Source organism: Bombina bombina, chromosome 4, assembly GCF_027579735.1.
Source record: "Bombina bombina isolate aBomBom1 chromosome 4, aBomBom1.pri, whole genome shotgun sequence".
Classification (NCBI taxonomy): Eukaryota; Metazoa; Chordata; class Amphibia; order Anura; family Bombinatoridae; genus Bombina; species Bombina bombina.
In genome coordinates, this window is record NC_069502.1 from 440,947,787 (window position 1) to 440,972,192 (window position 24,406).

General features: G+C 33.9%; 1 protein-coding gene across 1 annotated transcript; it reads left to right on the forward strand.

The window, feature by feature from the left end:
* The first annotated feature begins 482 nt into the window (after positions 1-482).
* On the forward strand, positions 483-20,259 carry LOC128657534 (mucin-4-like). Its single transcript, XM_053711907.1, has 21 exons — positions 483-516; positions 659-793; positions 1,101-1,220; positions 1,533-1,738; positions 2,764-2,839; positions 3,379-3,564; positions 3,700-3,801; positions 4,725-4,982; positions 5,613-5,747; positions 6,159-6,337; positions 6,506-6,665; positions 8,107-8,205; positions 9,047-9,214; positions 9,401-9,474; positions 12,577-12,644; positions 13,186-13,361; positions 14,027-14,180; positions 17,011-17,196; positions 18,752-18,795; positions 18,908-19,014; positions 19,826-20,259. Exons 1-21 carry the CDS (start codon positions 483-485, stop codon positions 19,856-19,858), a joined length of 2,700 nt encoding a protein of 899 aa, XP_053567882.1. The 3' UTR covers positions 19,859-20,259.
* Positions 20,260-24,406: the final 4,147 nt, after the last annotated feature.

Consider the following 24,406-nt stretch of genomic DNA (forward strand, 5'->3'; position numbering starts at 1 on the left):
ATCAACGATTTAGAACAATTTAATAAAGGTGGAAATATTTGGTAATTGGAGTAGAAATACAATTCTGAGATATCTCAGTTTTTTCTTATAATACTCTGCAATTGTAAAAATACAGGACTTAGGTTGCAATAGATCAAATAAAGCTTCCAACACTCATCGGTTTGGCCATACTTTCTGTATAGTTGATCCTATAAAATATGAAAATACATTATATTATGTTTACCAAATATGATACATATCTGATATGATGTTTTGCAAAATATTTATATTTTTATATTTTTTTTAGATCAAGACAATACAAATTAACAAAAACATTATGTCTATTATCTATTCGTATCACTTTCCACTACTTACACATACCTATTAACTCTTTTTCGTCTGCTGTAATTCCATGAACCATATTTACGTCCCCAAACGCCAGCCGTTATAATTTGCCAAACAGACCGTGCTCTCTTACATGAGCCTGTCCCCCCGGGATCGCAATGCCGCCCCCTGCTCACGCTAGCCAAATGGCATGTGAGTAGGGGTTGTTATTCACTCCAGGGCGAACAAATAGCTGACGTACTGGTTAGGAAGGAATTGGCCCCCAAAGCTACATGTGCAGACTGATAAATGAGGCCTAAATGTTTAATGTAAGTGTTCCCATTACATTTTTCAGGTCAAAGCAACAATGTGAAGATGCTTCGCAGCACAATTCCAAGTATATCTAATGCTGGAGTAAGATGCTTGTACTACGGTGGAAATCAGTATTTAGAAGGTTACCAGGAGAAGGTGCATTCATTTGCTGAAAGTGGTAAGGAAGTGTTTTGTTAATATTCAGATTTTGCGATAGAATCAGTAGTGACCTTAATGGGTTAAATGAAATAAATATAAACCTGGAGTCAAGAGACTATTATTTGTTATTTCCTTTTCCAATCATTTCAAATCTAACTGTAAGATGGAGATTTTAAATGTTTGTGATGGGTCTTACTGTCCCACTTACTCTGGCCACTGCCATTACATTTCATGGATGAATTATTTTATGTCAATTCTTTCAAGTACAGTTTTTTTTAAATCCTGGACTATCCTGCAGCTGCTAACAATCACTATGCATTTTATAGATGAGGAGCTCTTGGCATATGACTGGTGTTGCAAAAAAGTGGATGACACAGCCTTTTGTTCAAAATACAAGCAGAAGAGAATACCAATAAACTGCAGAGACTACACACCTCTCTCCCCTGGTAAATAATTTTATGATCTATATAATGTAAATGTTTAAGGCTTATAAAAGTACATTTGTTTATGTATGCATGGTATAGGTCAACAGTTATGTACTGCAAAACAAAATGCCTAAAAAGAAAAATGCTTTAAATGGAGTGAAAAGGCATCATGTCATAGAACTTGACTCAAATTTGCTTCCCCCCTTTAAATTCTTCTACACTAAACACTGACCCTTGAACCAAAATATATTGTATATTTACTGTACTGAAATATTGCCACATAAACTTAAACAGTTTCTTAGCTATACTGACTTGATGTTTCATCACTGACAGCTTGGATGTATGGAGACCCTCACATTACCACCTTGGATGGCTTCAGTTACACTTTCAATGGTCTGGGAGATTTCACCCTGATAAATGCCTCTGGTTCTGGCACCTCTTTTGTCCTTCAGGGCCGCACGGCACAGACTGGTACAGCGCTGGCAACTAACTTTGTGGCATTTGCTGCTTTTTACAATTCCAGCAGCACAAGTATCAAAGTAAGTTGCACTTTTATCAGTCATATCTTGTTTTTGTAGAAGGGAATTCTGGAGTCCATGTACAATAAAATGGTAAAATATTAAAGGGACAGTCTAGTCCAAAATAAATGTTTATGATTTAGATAGGGCATGCAATTTGAAACAACTGTCCAATTTACTTTTATCACCAATTTTGCTTTGTGCTCTTGGTATTCTTAGTTGAAAGCTAAATCTAGGAGGTTCATATACTAATTTCTTAACCTTGAAGGCCGCCTCTTATCTGAATGCATTTTGAAAGTTTTTCAACACTAGAGGGTGTTAGTTCATGTGTGTCATATAGATAACACTGTTCTCACGCATGTAGAGTTACCTAGGAGTAAGCCCTGATTGGCTAAAATGCAAGTCTGTCAAAAGAACTGAGATAAGGGGCAGTTTGCAGAGGCTTAGATAGAAGGTAATCACAGAGGTAAAAAGTGTTTTAATATAACTGTGTTGGTTATACAAAACTAGGGAATGGGTAATTAAGGGATTATCTATCTTTTAAAACAATGCAAATTCTGGTGTAGACTGTCCATTTAAGTTTAGATCCACGTACTAGTAAGTGGCATGAATAAAGGTAACATCTTCAAAAGGCAAACCACAAAGTCTATGAATTCACAGGAAATTTAATCTGAACATATCTAATGAAGTTTATAGATTTGTTCATGATTTATTTGGTATTTGGAAGAACAACACTAATGTTAGGAAACTAAATTATACTAAGCAATATAAAAAAGGACAGCTTTTGTATTATAGAATTTTCCTTTAAACAGACTTAACAGGGTACCAGAAAAAAACAAAATTTTTCAAAGAAAAAAGCAATACAAGAATAAATTAATAATTTGTAACTAATACTGTTCATTTTTAACAGATTATATTAGAAAACACGAAAAGTACTAGATTATTATACTAGAATTAATAAGAGTAGGTTAAAAATTCAACGAATCTGCAGTCCAAATAATTTAGACATATTTTTTACATTTACTTATCATTTGATTTTTTTGCAGGTCGAATGGTATCTCAATAACAGTGATATTTCTGTTTATGTTAATGCAACGGAAGTCTCATTCACAGACTCACAAGGTACTTTATTGATGATTATATAAACTTTGTTTTTGCTACCTGTATAGAATAACATGAATATAATAAGCATAACTGCTCAGGAACAAAAGCTGAGTTCAGCTGATCTCTTCAAACACTCTGCAAAACTAAATTCATACAACTGTCCAAAATTAATTTCACAAAGCATGATGCGACTAATAGACTAGATATCTCTTAAAGTGTTTGCTATTAGATATGGGTTCTGCATGCCTATAATATTTGATAATATTCAATAGCTTTTAGTGTCTTATCTGTAGCTATTTTGTGTTCACTGCTCTGGATAGCACATACAGAGATCATCTGAAAATAAAAGTGTAGGTTGAAGTCTTTTATACCTGGATATTTCCAAAACCAACACATTTGTACCTCTTTATGTAAAAATATAAAAGAAAATCTTATTGATTTGTTTATGTACAATTTCTGTTAATGCTTTCTATTCCAATGCATGATGGTTCTGTACACACAATAACATGTATTTCCTCATGAATCTTCAGCTATATTTTCTCTATCATTCATTTTAGATATGGACGCAAAAATTAATAGTTCATACCCCGATGTATTTCTGCAAAAGAACAATTCAGTCACTGCAACCTTCAAAGGAATTCTCTCTGAATCTATAACAACCAGCGTATCATCAACCTATGGAATGCTGAATGCCATGTCAAGTCTCCCATCTCAATTCATAGATAAGACTCAAGGATTGCTTGGTAGGTATTGTGTAGCTAAACATAAAAATTGAAGAAAATAATATAGATATACAAACCCATATGCACTTTAGATGGAGTTTCTATTTCCTTGCAGATCAGTTTTTCATTTAATATTGACATTATTTTCTTTTTCAGGGAGGTGGAACTCTAATCCAGATGATGACCTTGTTAAATATGATGGCACAAGCATTCCAAAGAACAGCTCAGAAGAAGAGATCTTTAATTTTGGCATGACATGTAAGTACTTGTGTTCTAAGCCCTAGAATAACATTATGCATATTTGTATTGCTCTTTATTGAAAAGCAGACAAATCTCACTGTTGACCAATAAAATAGGTTACATTTCTACCAGCTATGAAACAATCTGAAGAAAGTAAATGTTTTAAGAATGATTAACTTTATGTCAAAATGTGTTCAATATTCAAAGAATTCAAATAATATGAAACACTTAAAAATAAGACATTGTGGTTATTATTTTTGTTGTTTCGTCTAAAGGAAACTACAGATTTAGATGCAGACCTTTAACAGGTTTCTAGAGGAGTATTCATTACCAATATAGATGAAGTTTTTCATATTATTGAGCATTAGTAGGAAGCAGGCAACCGAAAGTGCTGTATTCATTTGAACTTGGAAATTAACTGCTTTTACTTAATATTTTTTAAGCAGAAAATATTAAAATATTTGCATGGTACATACAATTAGTGCAATATCACTTAAAATGGAAAAAAAAACACATCAATATTAAAGAGACATGAAACCCCAAATTTTTATTTCATGATTCAGATAGAGAAAACAATTTTAAATAATTTTCCAATTTACTTCTATTATTTAATTTACATCCTTCTCTTGTTATCCTTTGCTGAAAGGTTTTTCTAGGCAAGCTCGCGAGCAGCAGAGAACCATGGTGGCTGAATATATATATATCGATTGTGATTGGCTCACCAATGAGTTCAGTTAGAAACCATTAGTGCATTGCTGCTTCTTCAACAAATGATACCAAGAAAAAGAAACAAATTAGATAATAGAAGTAAATTACAAAGTTGTTTAAAATTGTATTTTCTATCTGAATCATGAGAGAAAAAAAATTGGGTTTCATGTCCCTTTAAGTATGCAAAATAACTTGGTTTGGTCTTTCAACTTTTTTTTTTTCTTTTATAACAGGGAGAATTGACGAAGGCAGCGCATACAACCTATTCACTAAGTTCAGTTCGGGACAAAAAGTCAAAAGCTCAGCAACCTTTAAACCTCTATTTTTGAATGACCTTATAGCTCAGAATTCTACCCAATATGAAGCTATTTCACAAGCGTGCAAAAACAACACAGAATGTATCTATGATGCCCTGAGCACAAAAAATCGCTCTTTTGGCTTAGCAACCATGGAAGTGTCCAATAGATTCCAAGTTATTAAGAAAATGCTTAGTAAGTAATCTTAATATGACATTATGCTAGTTTTGTTATTATGTTTTCCTACATATACCATGTTATGTTGTAAAATGCTATTAAACTATAGAATTAACTGACAATTTTACATAGGAAATGCATACAACAGAGTGAAATGTTAAAGGAATAGAAAGTAATTATGCCTCACCCCATGTAATAACATAATCATTAACACAAAATAATTTACATAGGTTATCTTAAGCTTTGTGATTATAGTATCACTGTCAATACATTTACATTACATTATGATATTTAACAATTTAATTTTAACAAATAATTTAACAATTTTTGAGTGTTTCCTTCTTTAAAATAGTTTATTAGTTTGGTGGCAGTTGCTGTATGGAATGTAAAAATACTAAAGCAGAGCATGGACCTTTCTTTTTATTAAATTAGCTTTGTAGTAAACTTATTAGACTTGTGGAATCCTAATATTTTATTCATTTAGGTCTGTTTTTTAGGGATATTGTTTATAATTATGTTGACCTGGGGAATAAACATATTAGTGTGAATGAAACATATGGTGATTACCTAAATCCTATAATCAGTAGATTGTAATATATTTTACACTCTTCTACAGCTTGTTCAATGTGTGTTTCCCATGTGTTTCAGATTCCAACCCTCCTGTCATAAATGGATCTATCACCATCTATGCTTTTATGGGTGAAACAGTTACTTCATTGTACCGTTCCAATAGCACAGTTACTTTTTCTGCGGCTGAGAGTTATCCTGATGTAACTGTATCAGGTAAGCATATCACAAACATCATCTTAAAGGGATACTAAACCCAATTTTGTTCTTTAATAATTCAGATAGAGCATGCAATTTTAAGCAACTTTCTAATTTACTCCTATAATCAATTTTTCTTCGTTCTCTTGCTATATTTATTTAAAAAGCAGGAATGTAAAGCTTAGGAGCTGGCCCATTTTTGGTTCAGAACCACCAATAAGCAAGCGCTATCCAGGGTGCTGAACCTAAAATTAGCCGGCTCCTAAGCTTTACATTCCTGGTTTTAAAATAAAGATACCAAGAGAACGAAGAAATATTGATAATAGGAGTAAATTAGAAAGTTGCTTTCTAATAAATATGCAGCTGTAATTAACTAAAGTATAATTTATATGCTATTCTTTCTGATACAAATACTTTCCTTCTTAATAGCTTTGGGAGTTCTGACATGGAAACCAACCAGCAAAAAGGGATTTAACTTCCTGATTGTGGCTAAAGATTCTGAAAACCTCGCTTCCTCCCTTCAAATTAAGTTTGTGCTCTGCGACTGTCGTATCAAAGAGGAATGTAACAATGCACAAACATACATGGTCAATGAAACTTCTCTTTCTGTAAGTATAACAAGGTAGTTTATACATCTTCTAGGTAAACTTAAAGTTTAAATATCAAAATCCATTCCCATTATAAATCGGCCTGCAAGTGTCAGAGAGCAGCAACTCTGTGTAATACCATCTTCCTGAATGGATCAATTGTTACAATGTTTCTTTTTCATTAAACAGATCGCAAGTTGTAATTGCAAAAATAATTACACTGGAGATTTCTGCAAAACAGCCCCTAATCTTTGCGCTCAAGAATGTTTTCCTGGGGTAACGTGTAACAGTAGAACTGGGTGTGGTCCATGTCCCGCAGGCCTCACTGGAGATGGGCTACAATGTAAAGGTGAGCAACAAAACTAAAAGTTCATCTATCCCACCACCATCTCTGTTGATGTCCCATATCAATGGTCTCTTCTTATTTGTCAGAAGGGTACTTTTCTATTCTTTGTTTAAATTTAAAGCATTATTTAAATTGATTATGAGTTTTATAAAACAATGTTCTTAATGCCTTTTATATAGTGAAACATGTAATGATGCATTATTTAGTATGGGCTACATCTTCCCTTGGTTTAGCACTGTGGAATCTGTTGGCACTCTACAAATACCTGATAATAATAATAAAAATAATAATAATAATAATTGGTTTTGATTTCACTGCCACTCTAAAAAGTCTGATGGCTGTTTCAGAAACTTGCCAATTACAAAATAAAAACTGCATACAGATTTGTCCCTGGTTTATATATGAAGAAGTTTTCATGAACTTCCTTCTAGAAATGTGTTCATACGCTTCCTCATAAAAATATTTTGAAATGGCCATGGGCTGTCTAGGTACTGAAAGTAAGTAGGAAAGAAAGGTGAATGTCATTTAAGAAATAAAACTACGTTTCAGATTAGACATGAAGTCAACTTCTGTTTTGTTTTGTTTTAAAGCTCCAAGGACTTATATTTTAGACAACTGCTTTGTGCATTTATTTAACATTATGGTAAAAGCAATATTAGTGTGATTAACAGGAGCATATAGGTTTTTCCATCTAATTATGTAGAAGCCTCTGAGAAGTCTTACTCGATCAATATCTTGACACTTTTAATTTATTATGCAATGAGCTAGATTACAAGTGGCGCCCTATCGTTAACTAGTGCTCATATTACAATTTGAAAGAAAACACGAAAAATCTTCTTGTAAAGGGTTAAGGCTAAATAAAAGGTTACACCAAACACAACATAAAGTGTTACACTCATATATACACTATCTAATAAAAAATATTGATAGAAATATTAATAAAAATAAAGTTATAAGGGTTAAAAAGTATATGGTATATGACAAGGTGTTTAACTGGAAAGGGGTATAGGAATGTAAAATATTTATTACTCAATTCATGTTAGTGCTGTAGGTCTAACGTGGTGTTAGGTTAGTGCACGAGCGATAGGTGTTAGTTTGTGTCCTCCATTGAAGTCTATGGGGTGAAGGCAGCGTGGTCACGATATCCGAAGTCCTGAAGTTAGCTCGCACCGGCTTTCGCTCGCACGCAAACATTTTACTTTCAACTTGTAATGCCTGCACTAACCTGAGCATGTTAAAAGTTTACTTCTGGCAGAGTTTGCATGTGAGCGAAAGCGCCAACATACTTGGATATCAACCATACATAAGAAATTATAACACTGTACATACATTTTTGGATCTGACCCATGTTTGTTGCTATTTTCTTTTTTTTTCTACATTGTACGCTTAATGATTTAAACAGAACTGAATTTTATACTAATTTCCCCTTTCTTTGTGTTCACAGATATTAATGAATGTGAATCAAATAATCTTTGTCCTGCGCATTCTACATGTGTAAACAGCCTTTCCAGCTATAAATGCATTTGCAATGAGGGCTATACATGTGAGTATTCTGTAAAGTAGTATTACAATCACATTATTCCTTTAAGATTATCTGAATATGTCTGGAAACCTCTTTACTATATTTGATTGCATTTCTTTATTGTTATAAAAGCCACAATCACATTAATTAGACTTTAAAACAAACCAACATGTAGACTGAATAAGTTTTCAACTGCATTGCTTCCCTGTAGTAATACATATAGAACACCGAAGTACATGAGTTATAATTAAATGCTTTAATATGTTAAGTCATTTTATTATTGCACTATTATGTTCTTTTAAATATAAGGAATAATTATTTTAATGCACGTGTAAAGACCTGGGGGCAGATTTATTAAGCAGAGGATGCTGCATTCTATGCCAATCATTTCAGGCTCACCTGAAATGAAGTTAAGAAGCAGCAGTCGTAAGACCGCTGCACCTTAACTTCTTCACCACATTTTAGGTGGCGGACTTAAACAATCCTGATCCAAATGATTGACTCCCGTGCTAGCTGCCGATTGGCCGCTGGTGAGCAGGGTGGGCTTTGCACAAGAATTTCACTAGAAATGCTTTTGCAATGAGAATTGCAGACATCGTCTGCTGTCTGCATTTAGCGAGGTCAAGCTACAGCAAATCATGTCTGCTCGAGCATTAATAAATCTACCCCTAGGTGTTAAGATGGAACAAACATTTGTTATAAATATTTGTGTATATGTTTTTTTTAATTATTTACATAAATGATATGTAATTATTAAGACAGACATATCTGTAAGGTCTGTTTTATTCTGTTGAGCAGATTCCCTAAGCATGAGGAAGTATCACATAAAAGTTTTACTATAACATTATCCTGTGTATTACAGGGAACGGCGTAGCATGCTGTAGTGCATGTGACCAAATTTACTGCAACAATGGAGGAACCTGCATTAATACTGGAGAATCCTGTACCAAGAAATGTATTTGCCACCCAGCCTTTAGTGATAGTTCCTGCACAGTTGCCGGCAACAATTTCCCAGCAGCACTTAGAAATGGTAGGTTCACACAAGTACTGATGCTGAAATCAGTGGTCTATAGTAAAGCTGATTTTCTAAATCTCTAGAGTTTATTTATATCTGTATATTTCCTCTAACTGTTTATAGTAATGTTTTACAAACATAGGATCTTTTTATATTTCATTTCATACATAGTTTATTAAATATTCTGTATCTTATTTGCAGGCACACGGAGCAGAACAATAATTTTAACACTTAAATCTTCCGAAAATATCTCAAAACAGGATGCATTTGACAAGGTATTACTAATATTTGCTTTAATAATGCAGCCATTATATGAGAATACTTGTTACTTCCATGTGCAAAAGATAGCTAAACTGTTTGAAATACATATGGTACATGTTGTGTATGGGGCACTATTTACTAAAAACCTTATTCATTTATCACCACTCTAAACTCATCAGTTCTTGGATTATAATTTTGAGTGATTCATTAAACCTTTTTATCTTTAAAGGAACAGTCTAGTCAAAATAAACTTTCATCATTCAGATAGGGCATGCAATTTTAAACAACTTTCCAGTTTTCTTTTATCATCAAATTTACTTTGTTCTCTTGGTATTCTTAGTTGAAAGCTAAACCTAGGTAGGCTCATATGCTAATTTCTAAGCCCTTGAAGTCCACCTCTTATCTGAATGCATTTCACAGTTTTCACAGCTAGAGGGCATTAGTTCTTGCGTGCCATATAAATAAAATTGTGCTCACATAAGTGAAGTTACCTAGGAGTCAGCACTATTTGGCTAAAATGCAAGTCTGTCAAAAGAACTAAAATAAGGGGGCAGTCTGCAAAAGCTTAGATACAAGATAATCATAGAGGTAAAAAGTGTATTAATATAACCATGATGGTTATGTAAAAATGGGGAATGGGTAATAAAGGGATTATCTATATTTTTAAACAGACTGTCCCTTTAAATTGAGTAGACTGAAGTTTACCAAATCCAGTTCTCATGAAATCAGTTTCTTGTACTTCCTTGGATGAGAATAGTTTAGTTAACCCATTTGGGGCCCGATGATCTAAACCTCGCAAGTTCAGACATGGTTTTTCACGTTAACCCTTGAAGGGGTTGCCCTGGTGGAATTATTGTAAAAAAAAGGGGCAGTCCCTGTGAGTGGCGAGATGTTTCCTATTGAAAGTAATGAAGCTCACTGGAAAGGAACACTTTGCTCCATAGAGTGAAGTTAGCGGTGAGCAGACGTTAGACTTTAAAAATTAAATCCTGCAACCAATATAAATTATATTATGCGGCTTATATATACATACGCATATACGGCTAGATTACGAGTCTTGCGTTATGAGTAAAAAAGCAGCGTTAAGCCTTATAACGCTGCTTTTTTACTACCGCTGGAGTGTTGCAAATTTAGGGGCACCGCACACTTTTTTGACCTTACCGCAAATCAACTTACGTACATGAGTTATAATTAAATGCTCTAATATGTTAAGTCATTTTATTATTGCACTGCTATGTTCTTTTAAATATAAGGAATAATTATTTTAATGCACGTGTAAAGACCTGGGGGCAGATTTATTAAGCAGAGGATGCTGCATTCTATGCCAATCGTTTCAGGCTCACCTGAAATGGAAGTTAAGAAGCAGAAGTCGTAAGACCGCTGCTCCTTAACTTCTCTGCCACATTTTAGGTGGCGGACTGAAATCATCCTGATCCAAATGATTGACTCCCCTGCTAGCTGCATATTGGCCGCTGGTGAGCAGGGCGTGGCTTTGCACAAGAATTTCACTAGAAATGCTTGTGCAATGAGAAATGCAGACAGCGTTTGCTGTCTGCATTTAGTGAGGTCGAGCTACAGCGAATCATATCTGCTCAACCATTAATAAATCTACCTCTAGGTGTTAAGATGGACCAAACATTTGTTATAAATATTTGTGTATATGTTTTTTTTTAATTCTTTACATAAATTATATCTAATTATTAAGACAGAAATATCTGTAAGGTCTGTTTTACTCTGCTGAATAGATTCCCTAAGCATGAGGAAGTATCACATAAAAAGTTTTACTGTAACATTATCCTGTGTATTACAGGGAACGGCGTAGCATGCTGTAGTGCATGTGACCGGACACTTTTTTGGCCTTAACGCAAATCAACTTGCGCAATTTGCATATAGTCTTTTTTCTATGGGACTTCCATAGCGCTGGTATTACAAGCTTGTCCTGAAAGGCCAAAAAGTGAGCGGTACTCCCTATACCGTCAAGATTTTAAAGTCAGTAGTTATGAGTTTTACACTACAAAGCCGTAGCATAAAACTCATAACTAAAGTGCTAAAAAGTACACTAACACCCATAAACTACCTATTAACCCCTAAACCGAGGCCCTCCCGCATCGCAAACACTAAAATTTATTTATTAACCCCCTAATCTGCCGCTCCGGACATCGCCACCACTATAATAAACATATTAACCCCTAAAACGCTGCACTACCTCCTCGCAAACATTAGTTAAATATTATTAATCCCTAATCTGCTGTCCCTAACATCGCCGCCACCTACCTACATTTATTAACCCCTAATCTGACGCCCCCAACGTCGCCACCACTATATTAAATTTATTAACCCCTAAACCTAAGTCTAACCCTAACACCACCTAACTAAAATATAATTAAAATAAATATAAATAAAAATTACTATCATTACCTAAATAATTCCTATTTAAAACGAAATACTTACCTGTAAAATAAACCCTAATCTAGCTAAAATGTAACTAATAGTTACATTGTATCTATCTTAGGGTTTATTTTTATTTTACAGGCAAGTTTGTATTATTTATTTATTTATTTAGGGGTTAATATGTTTGTGGTGGCGATTTCCGGAGCGGCATATTAGGGGTTAAAAGTATAATGTAGGTGTCGGCGATGTCGGGGCGGCAGATTAGGGGTTAATAAGTGTAAGATTAGGGGTGTTTAGACTCAGGGTTCATGGCAGGGTGTTAGGTGTAGACATAAAATGTGTTTCCCCATAGGAATCAATGGGGCTGCGTTACTGAGCTAAACGCTGCTTTTTTGCAGGTGTTAGGATATTTTTCAGCCGGCTCTCCCCATTGATGTCTATGGGGAAATCGTGCACGAGCACGTATAACCAGCTCACCGCTGACTTAAGCAGCACTGGTATTGGAGTGCGGTATGGAGCTCAATTTTGCTCTACGCTCACTTCTTGCCTGTTAACGCTGGGTTTATGAAAACCTGTAATACCAGCGCTGTAGGTAAGTGAGCGGTGACAATAACGTGCAAGTTAATACCACACCCCTCATAACGCAAAACTCGTAATCTAGCCGAAAGTTCAGTAAATGTATCCATTAAAAATTCACTAACTAAACACTTTTTCAACCTCTTCAGGTCAATGCCACCATGGAATTGTATTCAATAAAACAGCTTAAGGATGTTGTGACTCTAGGAAATTCATTGTAAGTATATATTTTTCAATCATTTTAATATTTTATTTATTAAGAATGCATATAATAAAAAACATTTTTCTATATTTCTGTCATGAAACCCACAATTTTTCTTTCTTGATTCACAGCATGCAATTTTCAATAACTTTCTAATTTATTTCTACTATCACATGTTCTTCATTCTCTTGGTATGTTTTGTCTGGAGCAGTATATGGCAGCAGTTTTGCAAGAATGTTATCCATTTAGAAGAACGCTAGATGGCAGCACAATTTCCTGCCATGAAGTTCTCCAGACACTTTGGTATCTCTTCAACAAAGAATTACATGAGAATGAAGCAAACTTGATAATAAAAGTAGATTGGAGACTTTATTTAAGGCTGAATGCTCTGTCTGAATCACAAAACCATTTTTTGGGTTTCATATCCTTTTAAATGTGTTGGATAACAAAAAATTTACTATGTAGAATATTTATTGTTTCTTTTATGTAGAAAACAATATATTGCAACAGTGACTGAAATACATTTTACTATTTTGTTTCTCTTTTTTTTTTGTAGCACAAATGGTTTACCTACCAATTTTACTGCAGAGTTTACATATATTGCAAATGGTTTAGCAATATCAAGACTAAATGATTTAGCAGTGCCACTGATACAGCAGGATATCTCTAAAACAAATAATGGAAGATCTGTAACAAATATTACCATAACACATGTTTATGATGGTGACAGATGTGAGTATTTGAATTATATATGAATATTTCCCCTCACTGACTTACTGCAACACTTGTGTGCATTAGATCATCTTAACAAGTGCAGGAAATAGATCTGTTATTTATCTACTTTATTTAATTTTGACTCATAAGTACAAACAGGAGCAATCTTTATCATTTGAGACAATTACAAACAGCAGAGCTTAAAGGACCACTTAATGCAGCAGAATTGTACATAATTAAAATACAATGCAATAACACCTTATCTGAATTTAAAATAAGCAGTAGATTTTTTTCTGACAAATTCCTTTTTTTCTCCCATTTTCCGCCCCCCCTGTATCATGTGACAGACATCAGCCAATCACAGACTAGTATATGTATACCCTGTGACCTTGTGCACGTGCTCATTAGGATCTTATTCCTCAGAAAGTGTGAATATAAAAAGACTGTGCAAAATGTGAAAATGAAACTAAATTGGGGAGTTTGTTAAAACAACATGTTCTTTTTGAATCATAACATTTTATTTTGACTGAGTAATCCTTTAAATAAAGACAATTGTAATATGCGTGTGCAGTTTTAAAAATGATTAAGCACAAACCAATGTCAACAAATAAACTTATCAGGTGATTTTTATGGCCAATCAAATGAACCTTTTAAATTACAATGTTTGTTTGTTTTTATCTTAGTGACTTTAGGAGAACTGAAAAATGCATTCACCTGTGATTTGTATGGATATAGCGGATACACATTAAACACGGAAACCTTTGAATGCGTGTCAGATTGTGTTAATTGTAAGAACGATGCCAGCTGCTATCATCTGAAAAATGAAACTATATGCAGGTATGTGCCTATATGTTAAGTACATTACCTATTTAAATTTTTTGGGGAAAAAACTTATTACTGCATCAGTTATGAACTTGACATTGAAAATATTTGGTTTAATTATTTGCCTATTTGCGGGAGCGGGGATAAATTAGCGCACCCCTTGTAATCAAGCCCTAAATGTTTTAAAAACATTTAAAGCTGTAATTTTGTTAGCAATGTTTGTATTGTTTTGTATTCTGTGGATTTAGTCCTTGAAAAGTCTGTAAATTATGTTATTGTAATATGTCATATGTTAGCTCCTGCACCAATCAAGCAATCACTGTATAAAATGTTACAGGGTCAAAATCAAGCAAGGCAAACTCTAGCCTGTATTGGAGGTATTAGAAAAAACAGCTTTCAGAGTAAAATACAGGAAAAACTGGCAAAATATTTGATGAAATTACCTTATATAGTGAAACACAATTAATAGCACAGGGTGTATTATCTTGTGTGCGGTCCGTTGCTAAGAATAACCCATAATATAGTATTACAAGTGGATGGTTACAAATTTTAAACAAAGAAAACATAAAAATTAATAAGCTCAACTATATTTGATGCAAAATTTATTATAATCTTGTTTCAAATCTTTAAGTCTGGAGGAGCAGCCTGGTAAGTAAATATGCAAAACAAGTAAATAGACAAGTGGATCTACCGATATAGGGTATATCCAAAAAGACCAGGTCTTTTAACCAGCACATCTTAACACACAGGTAGATTACAAATTATGCGCGCTATAGGGAGTTTATCGAACGCAACTAAAGTTGCGTTATTTCACCCCCTATAGGGCAGCCATTTCAAGTTTTCAAACAGACGGCTTGTGCATGTGATATGGTTGTGTTGAGCTCCATACCACACACAATACAATCGCTGTTTTGACGTGCTTGTGCACGCTTTCCACATAGACATCAATGGGGAGAAGGTGTCAGAAAAACACCTGTGATCGCAGAATGAAAAGCCTTATAACGCAGCCCCATTGATGTCTATGAGGGGAAAAAAAGATAAGTTTAAACCTAACACCCCAACATAAACCTCACGTCTAAACACCCCTAATCTGCTGCCCCTGACATCGCCGGCACCTACATAAATTTATTAACCCCTAATCTGCCACTCCCGATATCGCCGCCACCTAAATAAAGTTATTAACCCCTAATCTGCCGCTTCTGATATCACTACTATACTAAAGTTATTAACTCCTATTCCCCTGCACCCCAACATCACTCCCACACTATAATAAATATATTGACCACGTTTCCACCGCTCCCCGACATCGGCCCAACTAAATAAAGTTATTAACCCCTAAACCTCTGTCCCCCATATCACTACCACTAAATAAACCTATTAACCCCTAAACCGCCAGTCCCCCACATCGCAACAACCTAAATTAAACTATATTAACCCCTAAACCTAACCCTAACCGTAACCCTAACGTAACCCTAACCCTAATATCCCCTAACTTTAACATAATTAAAATAGAGCTAAATTAAAGTTATAATTATTAACTAAATAATACCTATTTAAATCTAAATACATACTTACCTGTGAAATAAAACCTAAGCTAGCTACAATATAACTAATAGTTATATTGTAGCTAGCTTAGGTTTTATTTTTATTTCACAGGTAAGTTTGTATTTTTTTTAACTAGGTAGACTAGATAGTAAATAGTTATTAACTATTTACTAACTACCTAGTTAAAATAAATACAATCTTACCTGTGAAATAAAACCTAAACTGCCTTTCACTAAAACCTAACATTACAAAAATAAAAAAACTAATATTTCAAAAAATAAAAAAAACATCCAAAACAATAAAAATTATTCCTATTCTAATACCCTGTTTTTTGTTTTTTTTAAAAAACACTCCAAAATAAATCTATAATAAACTACCAATAAACTACCAAGGGCCCTTAAAACAAACACCCTTAACCCCTTAACAGTATACAAACTCCCACCCCCCAAGCCCAAAAAATTAAATTTAAAGGGACAGTCTACACCAGAATTGTTATTGTTTTAAAAGGTAGATAATCCCTTTTTTACCCACTCCCCAGTTTTGCATAACCAACAGTTATATTTATATAGGTTTTACCTCTGTGATTATCTTGTATCTAAGCCTCTGCAAACTGCCCCTTTATTTCAGTTCTTTTGACAGACTTGCAGTTTAGCCAATCAGTGATGGCTCCCAGGTAACTTCACGTGCATGAGCACAGTGTTATCTATATGAAAAACATGAACTAACACCCTCTAGTGGTGAAAAACCTGTTAAAATGCATTCTTAAGAGGCGGCCTTCATGGTCTAAGAAATTAGCATATGAACCTCCTAGGTTAAGCTTTCAACTAAGAATACCAAGAGAACAAAGCAAAATTGGTGATAAAAGTAAATTTGAAAATTGTTTAAAATTACATGCCCTATCTGAATCATGAAAGTTTTTTTTGGACTAGACTGTCCCATTAAGTATAACACCTAATCTACCCATTGCCCTGAAAAGGGCATTTGTATGGGCATTGTCCTTAAAAGGGCATATTAAGCTCTTTTTCCTGACCTTAAAATGGCATTCAGCTCTTTTATGAAATGCCCAACCCCTAATCTAAAAATTAAAAGCCACCCTAAAACGAAATAAAAACATTACAGAAAATAAAAAATGAATTATCAAAAATAATAAAAATTATCCCTATTCTAATACCAATAGTATAGTGCTAATATTTTTGTGCTCCACTTGTAAACAAGGCCTTTATGGGGAATTCAATTTTGGGTCTAACTTCCCTTTTTCACTTTACATTGTACTGAGCGAACATTGTTTCCTATATCTCAGGTGCAAGCCTTTCACCATGTACACCACGTCAGGGAAGCATTGCGAAATTCTCTCTATGAACCTGAATGCTTTCTTTGGGATATTGTTTGGCGCACTGGCTTTCCTCTTCCTTTTTATGATCGGTGTTGGACTTGCTATCTACTTCTGCCGCAAGAAGAAGAGAAATATCGCTGATGATACGGAACAGTGAGTAACACGTGCAGCTGTATTAACATATGTTATCTAAAAGAAATTATTTAAATAAAGCACTTGCATTTCAAATACAAAGAATATTAAAGGGATGTTAAAGTCAAATTTTTATTTATGCATCAAAATGATTCACTGAAATGCAAAAGATCTGCATGTAAAATAAAAGATTTATAAGCATTAAAGTGTCACTATGTTAGAAAATATGTATTGTCTACGTTGTGCAGACATTCAGGCTCTGGAATAGAAAAGATTCTTGTTATTTATATAACTTTGTTTGCTGTGGCCAATAAGTAAAAAGCTTTTAAACATAGATATCAGACAGCTGTGCAGCAGGATCCTAAATTGCACATAATGCAAACCAATCTCTCTGTGGGGTTGTGGAAATGTTATAAATTATAAAGCTAAATTACAGTACCCCAGGCAAAACAAACAATGAATGTGCAAGTTTTTAATTATGCATAATTAAACATTTTATAGCAGGATAACATTTTGAATTTAAGGTCCCTTTAATAACAAGAATGCACTTATCATGAGAAGACATGATATATGCCCTGACTCAGCTGATAAAATAAAAAGGGCATGGCTTCTGTACAGAATTACTGCACTTTCACTTTCATTGTAGCCAGGGCATTTCTGTAATGAAGATTACAGTTGCGAAACTTGCTGCCATACCATCAAAAATCTACAATTCACAGATATTATAGGGTTCCATTAATTCATTAACTAATGCATGCATTAATTGTAGTGGCAATTAAAATAGAAATAAAAATGTTCATTTGCCAATAATAGGTAGAGCATGGGGATAAAAATCAGCCTAGATTTAATAAAAATACATTTGTGAAACTTATACCTCATGGAAAAAACGTGGCACAATATCACAGCCCACAGATTGCACCATTTAAATCTCCCACCAGAGACACTACCTTTTTAAATTCTAGCCAGCTGGGACCTATGAGATTTGGGGTTGCAAGAGAAATGTATGGGGGTGTATGGGAACCCAAGCACTCCTAAAGAGCATGGATAGTCTGGGAGGGACCCAAACAGATCTTTCTTTCAATTCACAAATACTGAAATAAGTTTTTATACCTTAACACAGGAAGTTTATGCTGTAATGTGACAGACCTTATTAGTTACAATACGTGTCTATTCTTAACTATAGTATGGTGTCAAACTATAGCCTGCTACTTACCATTTTACTTTAACCATATCTGTGGTAATTGTTACTGTTACTGATGTTTGTCTAGAAAAAAACACTTTCTTAAATACATATCATTTAAGAAGTGAGATTCTTTATAATAGAAGAATAAATACTAATTAATATCTGAACAATCATCTCAGGTATCTATTAGGTACAACAATTGAAAATACCAGCATCTACAGTTGCATAGACTACCATAAGAACTGAGACAGTTTCAATTTTTATAAATCTATGTTTATTGATTTGGTTGACTCGTCTATTTAGTAGCTGTGTACTGCTGGTCAGTTTGGTTCAGCAATGTGCACTTTCTTTTGTTTTGACAGTTTGTTATATATTTTCTCTTTATTATTGCAGGTTTTACAATACAGAGATTGTGTGGAAAAAAACACCATTTTCATGTAAGTAGACCGCACTTTCTCATGTTCATGTAAAATCCTTATATTGATCCTATTCCTATATCTGTCAGAAATTATATTTATCAGTTATCTTCTTTTCATATCATTTCACCAGCCTCTAAGATGAAAAAATCATCAATACCAAATTTAACACAAACGGCAAAGGAACCACATCTAATCAGTTGGACACCTAATCTGGAGAAAGTTGACATTTCCCAAGAGGTAAAAATCAAGCTTTCTGTAAACACAAGAATTTAACTGCATTAACTCTAGTTAATTCTACTAGCCACTAACATAACATAACATATTAAAAACTAACCATGTACAGGATTACTGACCTTATATATTAATGATTTTCTTTGCTCAGTAGTATTTGTCATAAAAGACAAAAAAGTACTATAATTTCACATTATCTCTTGACCCTATATTCCATATATTTAGGTACATTTGCATTTCAATATTTAAATTTGAAATGTTTTCAGTTTCATGAATAATTGAAACACATGAAAAATACCTCACTGCTAGTTAGTTACAGGTTATTATAAAGGAGTTCCCGACCATATAGAAGCACAAGGTCTCTGATAGAATTAATTTAATATTGTCTAAAAATCCACTGTCAATTGTAATGTCATTGTGGGAATCTATGAATCCAGCACAAATAGTTATTTTTAGCGCTTTTAAAATTAGTTGAACACTGTTATAGAAGTCAGCTCCGGAGCAGCAATGTACTAATGGGAGTTAGCTGAAGACATCTAGCGAAGCAATGCCAAGAGGCAAATGCGTGTAACCACCAATCAAAAATTACCTCCCAGTAGTGTATTGCAGCTGCCAAGCCTACCTAGGTATGTTTTTCAACTAAAGTTAACAAAAGAATGAAGTAAACATAACTGAAAGAAATTAAAACGTCTCTTTAAGTTGTATGCTCTATTTTAACTATGAAAGTTTAATTTTGGCTAAAATTTACTATAGTACTGTATATGTATATCTGTCAACACATACAATATTATAGATAACTTTCCTATTTATTTTGCAGGTAAAGATAAAAAGACCAGATGTGAGTTTCTGAACATTGACTCAAACAGAAAAGACGTTTTAAGCAGTTTTTTAATGAAGTTTTAGCTGGTTTTCTAAAACTGAGAAGTAGTGTACGAGGTTTAAAACAAACTGATCTACATCTACAAAGATCTATCTCATTGTTGTGAAACATATTATATATGAAAACTGCCAGGGCAACAAAGGATCAAAGTCTGCTTTATATTTATTTATCGCTGATGTGCACCTTTCCTTTAAGAAGAAGGGCTCAGACTGTACCAATAAAGTGCATCTGCTGTTTAGTGATTAAGGATACGTGTGTACCCATATAAACATTGACAAATAATGAGGTGCCAAATTAAAGACCAGCTGCTTTGGGGGATTGACAAGAGTGATGAACAATGGGTTCATTATTTTATTAAAGAAAATATTTATCTTTTCTTGGAACATACTGCACTAAAATATTTCGAATAAAGAGATTTGTGCAATACTATTAAAATAGAGAATATATTTTCATATCTTATTTTAAGGTAATTATTTGGAAATAAGTTTTATAATATAAACGTTCATTAGCTTATCAAATGTTAGTTAATCTTAAAATGTAATACAGTGTATCTGACCTCTGATATATGATATTGAACTTGTAAAAAAATGTTTATCTGATGCTTTATTTATATTAATATCACTATAATAAAGAAATAATTATATACCATATTTACTTAGTACTTCTTATTGGGCTACTCTGAGTTGCATTACTTTTAAACCTTTTTTTTTATTTATTTTTTATTTATATTCTTTTATTGAGATGTTTGGCAATGACAATCAATAAAGTGTCAATTACAGGTGTAAAAGAAAATGCACATATTGCAAACGGTGAACTTGTAGGCATTATTAGGGCTAAATAAGGCTGCGAAGGTTAAGTGCTACAGTAAAATTCTCAAATATAACTTGTACATGTTCACTTTCCTAGCAGCTAACTCTCTATATTAATCAACATAAATATTTTAAATGAACATGGTATTACAATATCATATAACTGCAAGTTGATCTTATGATGAACAACATTCAAGCATAATTAGGGCTTTATAAGGTTGTTAATGTTAAGCACCACAATAACAATCTCAAGTGCATCTTGTTCAAGTTCAATTCTCTGGCTGCTATCTGTTTAAAACAACAATAACTGAATATATGGACATAGTATTATGATATCTCTTTCTGTTTAGAGAGGGCTAGAACACCTCCTATGCTGAATTGGTTCACTCGTGTACCCAAGTTAAGAGATGTTGCATAAGGGAGGTTCTTAAGAGATTAAGATGGTCACTCTTGGACCACTGGTATGAGAAATTAACTAGCAGCTGATACTAAATAGTAAAAAGTCATTGGCTAATCTTGTGATATAAATTATTGTAGTAGAAAAGAATAGCATGGGTTGTATATCTAGATATCTCCTAGGGAATTGTAACAAATTAAGTTATGTTCTTGAGATTTTAAGAGGAATAATAGAGGGACAGGAAATCTGGGAAAAGGAAATCACTCAACTGATGTATCATTTAACTAAGTGTGACTAATAACTCTAATTTTCCTATACTGACCTCCACTGGCTAATTTAGAGGACTTAATGGGAATGTGTTGATAAGGGGCCCATCAGTATCAATATCAGAGTATAGATGCAGGACTCAAAAAGTTAGCTATTATGTGTTGTCACGCAAATGAAGTAGAAATATGTATCTCCAATAATGTCTTAGTTGAGATTAGCTAAACCTGGCATAATTCACTCTCTAATAATGCAATTATGTTTCTTAGAATATTAAGCACAAAAGTATACCCACATTAACAGGTTTAAAACTTGATCCTAAATGGTATACAGGTGCTTCACTCAATATTTATAAATAAATATAGGTAGTAAGGTAAACGGACAAAGAAAACTCTCTATTCCTGGGAGACCAATGGCCGCCGTCCACGCGGCTAAGAATCAGCACATACAGAGCTGCTGATACAAAATAGCAAAAAAGGATTCCGGAGTCCCAAAGAAAAAGAGAGGTCTAAAGCCCATAGTCTAGGGCACACATTTCCAAACTTTAGTAGTTGTTATCAGGTATAGACACTATGCACACTGCACTTAGATAAGATAAACATAGAAAATTTATTGCAGATAATAGTAAAAAAGTTTACACAGGAGCTGCGGTACACGCAGTCACTCACAGTATTGCAGAGAGACAGGGAGGTAATGACGTCATCTGACGCGTTTCACGCCGGTTGGCGCTTTTTCAAAGATATTATAATATTATATTATTATTATATTCAATATTTATAATAAGTGTAACATAAGTTCAGCCAGAGCCCACTGTCTCGGCCGCTAAAAGTGGGACTGACTTGACTCCCCTCAAAGTCAAAACCTGAGGGTCATCAATCAAGAGTCCGTACTAGTACAGATTATTGGGGGGCCTCAACTTGAATTATGAAGCAGATGGTATACATATGTAAATATAAGCAAGCAGCATTTATATCATATGAAGCTGGGGAAATAAAGTCAATAAGTATCAAGAGAGTGTATAACTGTAAAGGACCAAGTTGTAGAAGCACAACCAAATTCTGAAGTATACACCGTATGGGTTATTTAAATATCTGAAACAAATTTAAAAGAAGCTTTACTGTTTAAATATATAAAATAAGTACTATAGCCTAACTTTAGAGAACTGTGTTAACAGGCTAAACAAGGTACATACTGTATGTATAATATGTTATGAATATAAACAAGGTAACACTAGTGAGCTACAGAAACCAAACTCCTGAATGCACATCTTATGTCTGTATGTCGTGTAGGGCACCCTTATTTGTGTCAGTATAAGAGTGAGCTTTAGGAAGATCTGAGAGTTCAAAACCAGCAGCAGGTCATCATCATGAATCCAGACAGGATCTATCATACGGCCATGTTGCAGCCAAGTCTCCTTTAACAAACCTTAGGCATGCTAAGACCTAAAAACAATTAAGGAAGATTAATAATAAACTACAGTTTAATATAATGCCCAATAAGATGTTACCCTATTCCAATTTTCAAAGTTGTTTCATCCTGAGCGCTACCAAAAGGGAATAATAATCCTGATATCCGCCTTAGTACAGACATAATCAGGCCGATAATAACAAGGTTAGATATGTCACTATAACGGTGCACTTCCAGATTCAATAGAGAAGGTTGCGGTGCAGACTCAGAGAACAGTATTGCATCAGTGTTAATGCCTATTGAGCGATCCATCTCTACTTTATCATGATGGGAGGAGGTCTCACGCTCGTGACTCCACAACCGCTTGGTGTCTCCCGGCATGGCTTCTCTCCTCTTCTAATTCTAATTAGAAGTGGCAGCAACAGCGTTCTAATTTGTGGATCGGGTCAGTTCCTTCGGGTCACAAGCCTTCTGCAGTGTCTGGGGTGAAGTTACAAGCAGCTTGTTAGCGTTTCTGGCTGCCGGATCTTCAAAGATTGTTGTAAGGAGATTGCCATCTTTAGGAGGATCGACACATGCAGTTGGTGCTCCTTTTGGTATTAATAAAATAAGTGACATCAAATTGTTTATTGATAATACGTAGACCATGGAATCATGTATCCTTAGTGTTATATCTTCTTGTTTTTTTAATGACCTCATTTTTTCAATATTCATTTATTATTTTTTTCTATACATACATCTTGGATCTGGATTTTACAATAGATCTAAATAGCCTAGATCATACAAATGCATAGTGATATATCATTCATGTTTGGTTTCACGGTGAGCAGGCAGTTTTATGTCTTTGCAATGTGTTTATACTCTGTGGCATTTGACTTTTATATAATATAATACACGTTGGCACATGTAACTGCTTTTGCTCTCTGTGTTTTTCTCAATACATGAATATATTTCACATCCTGCTTTAACTAAGGTTTATTAGAATATCAAATCCCTCTTTATATTTTTATTTTCATATTAATTGTTCTCAATATGTGTATACCAACCACAGTAAACTGGGAAGTATTAGACAGATATTCATGTATTAAGTTATAGTAAGAATCGTTATCGCCCACAAGCAGAATTGTACTATCGTTTTTAATGTGCTTACTAAATGATACAATTTTATATGAAAGCATATGTCTTAGTATGTAATAATGTATATATTTTTTTTTGTTTATGATCGATATCTTCAAGTTTATTTGTTATGCATAATGTTTATTATTATATTTCACGTTTGATCGGATGTTTATCTCACAATACAATTTTTTGTTGTTATAATTAATTATGCAGCAGGTGTGTAGGGCTCATATCCTGTTTTTAAGGAGTCCTTACACACCTGTTAGGTAGCTCTGATGAAGTGCCCAATAGGGCAGGAAACGCGTCAGCGGTAGTCTAGTCTGTGTGCTGTGCCTTTGTCTTTTTACTCACGGAATTTCAATAAAAGGTGAAGTTTTATCACTTATTTCATCAGCCTTACTGTTTTTTCGACTATTGGGCTTTATTTTTTCACTCAGAGGTGTTGGAAAAAAATTTCTGAAGTTACAAGCAGCTTGTTAGCGTTTCTGGCTGCCGGATCTTCAAAGATTGTTGTAAGGAGAT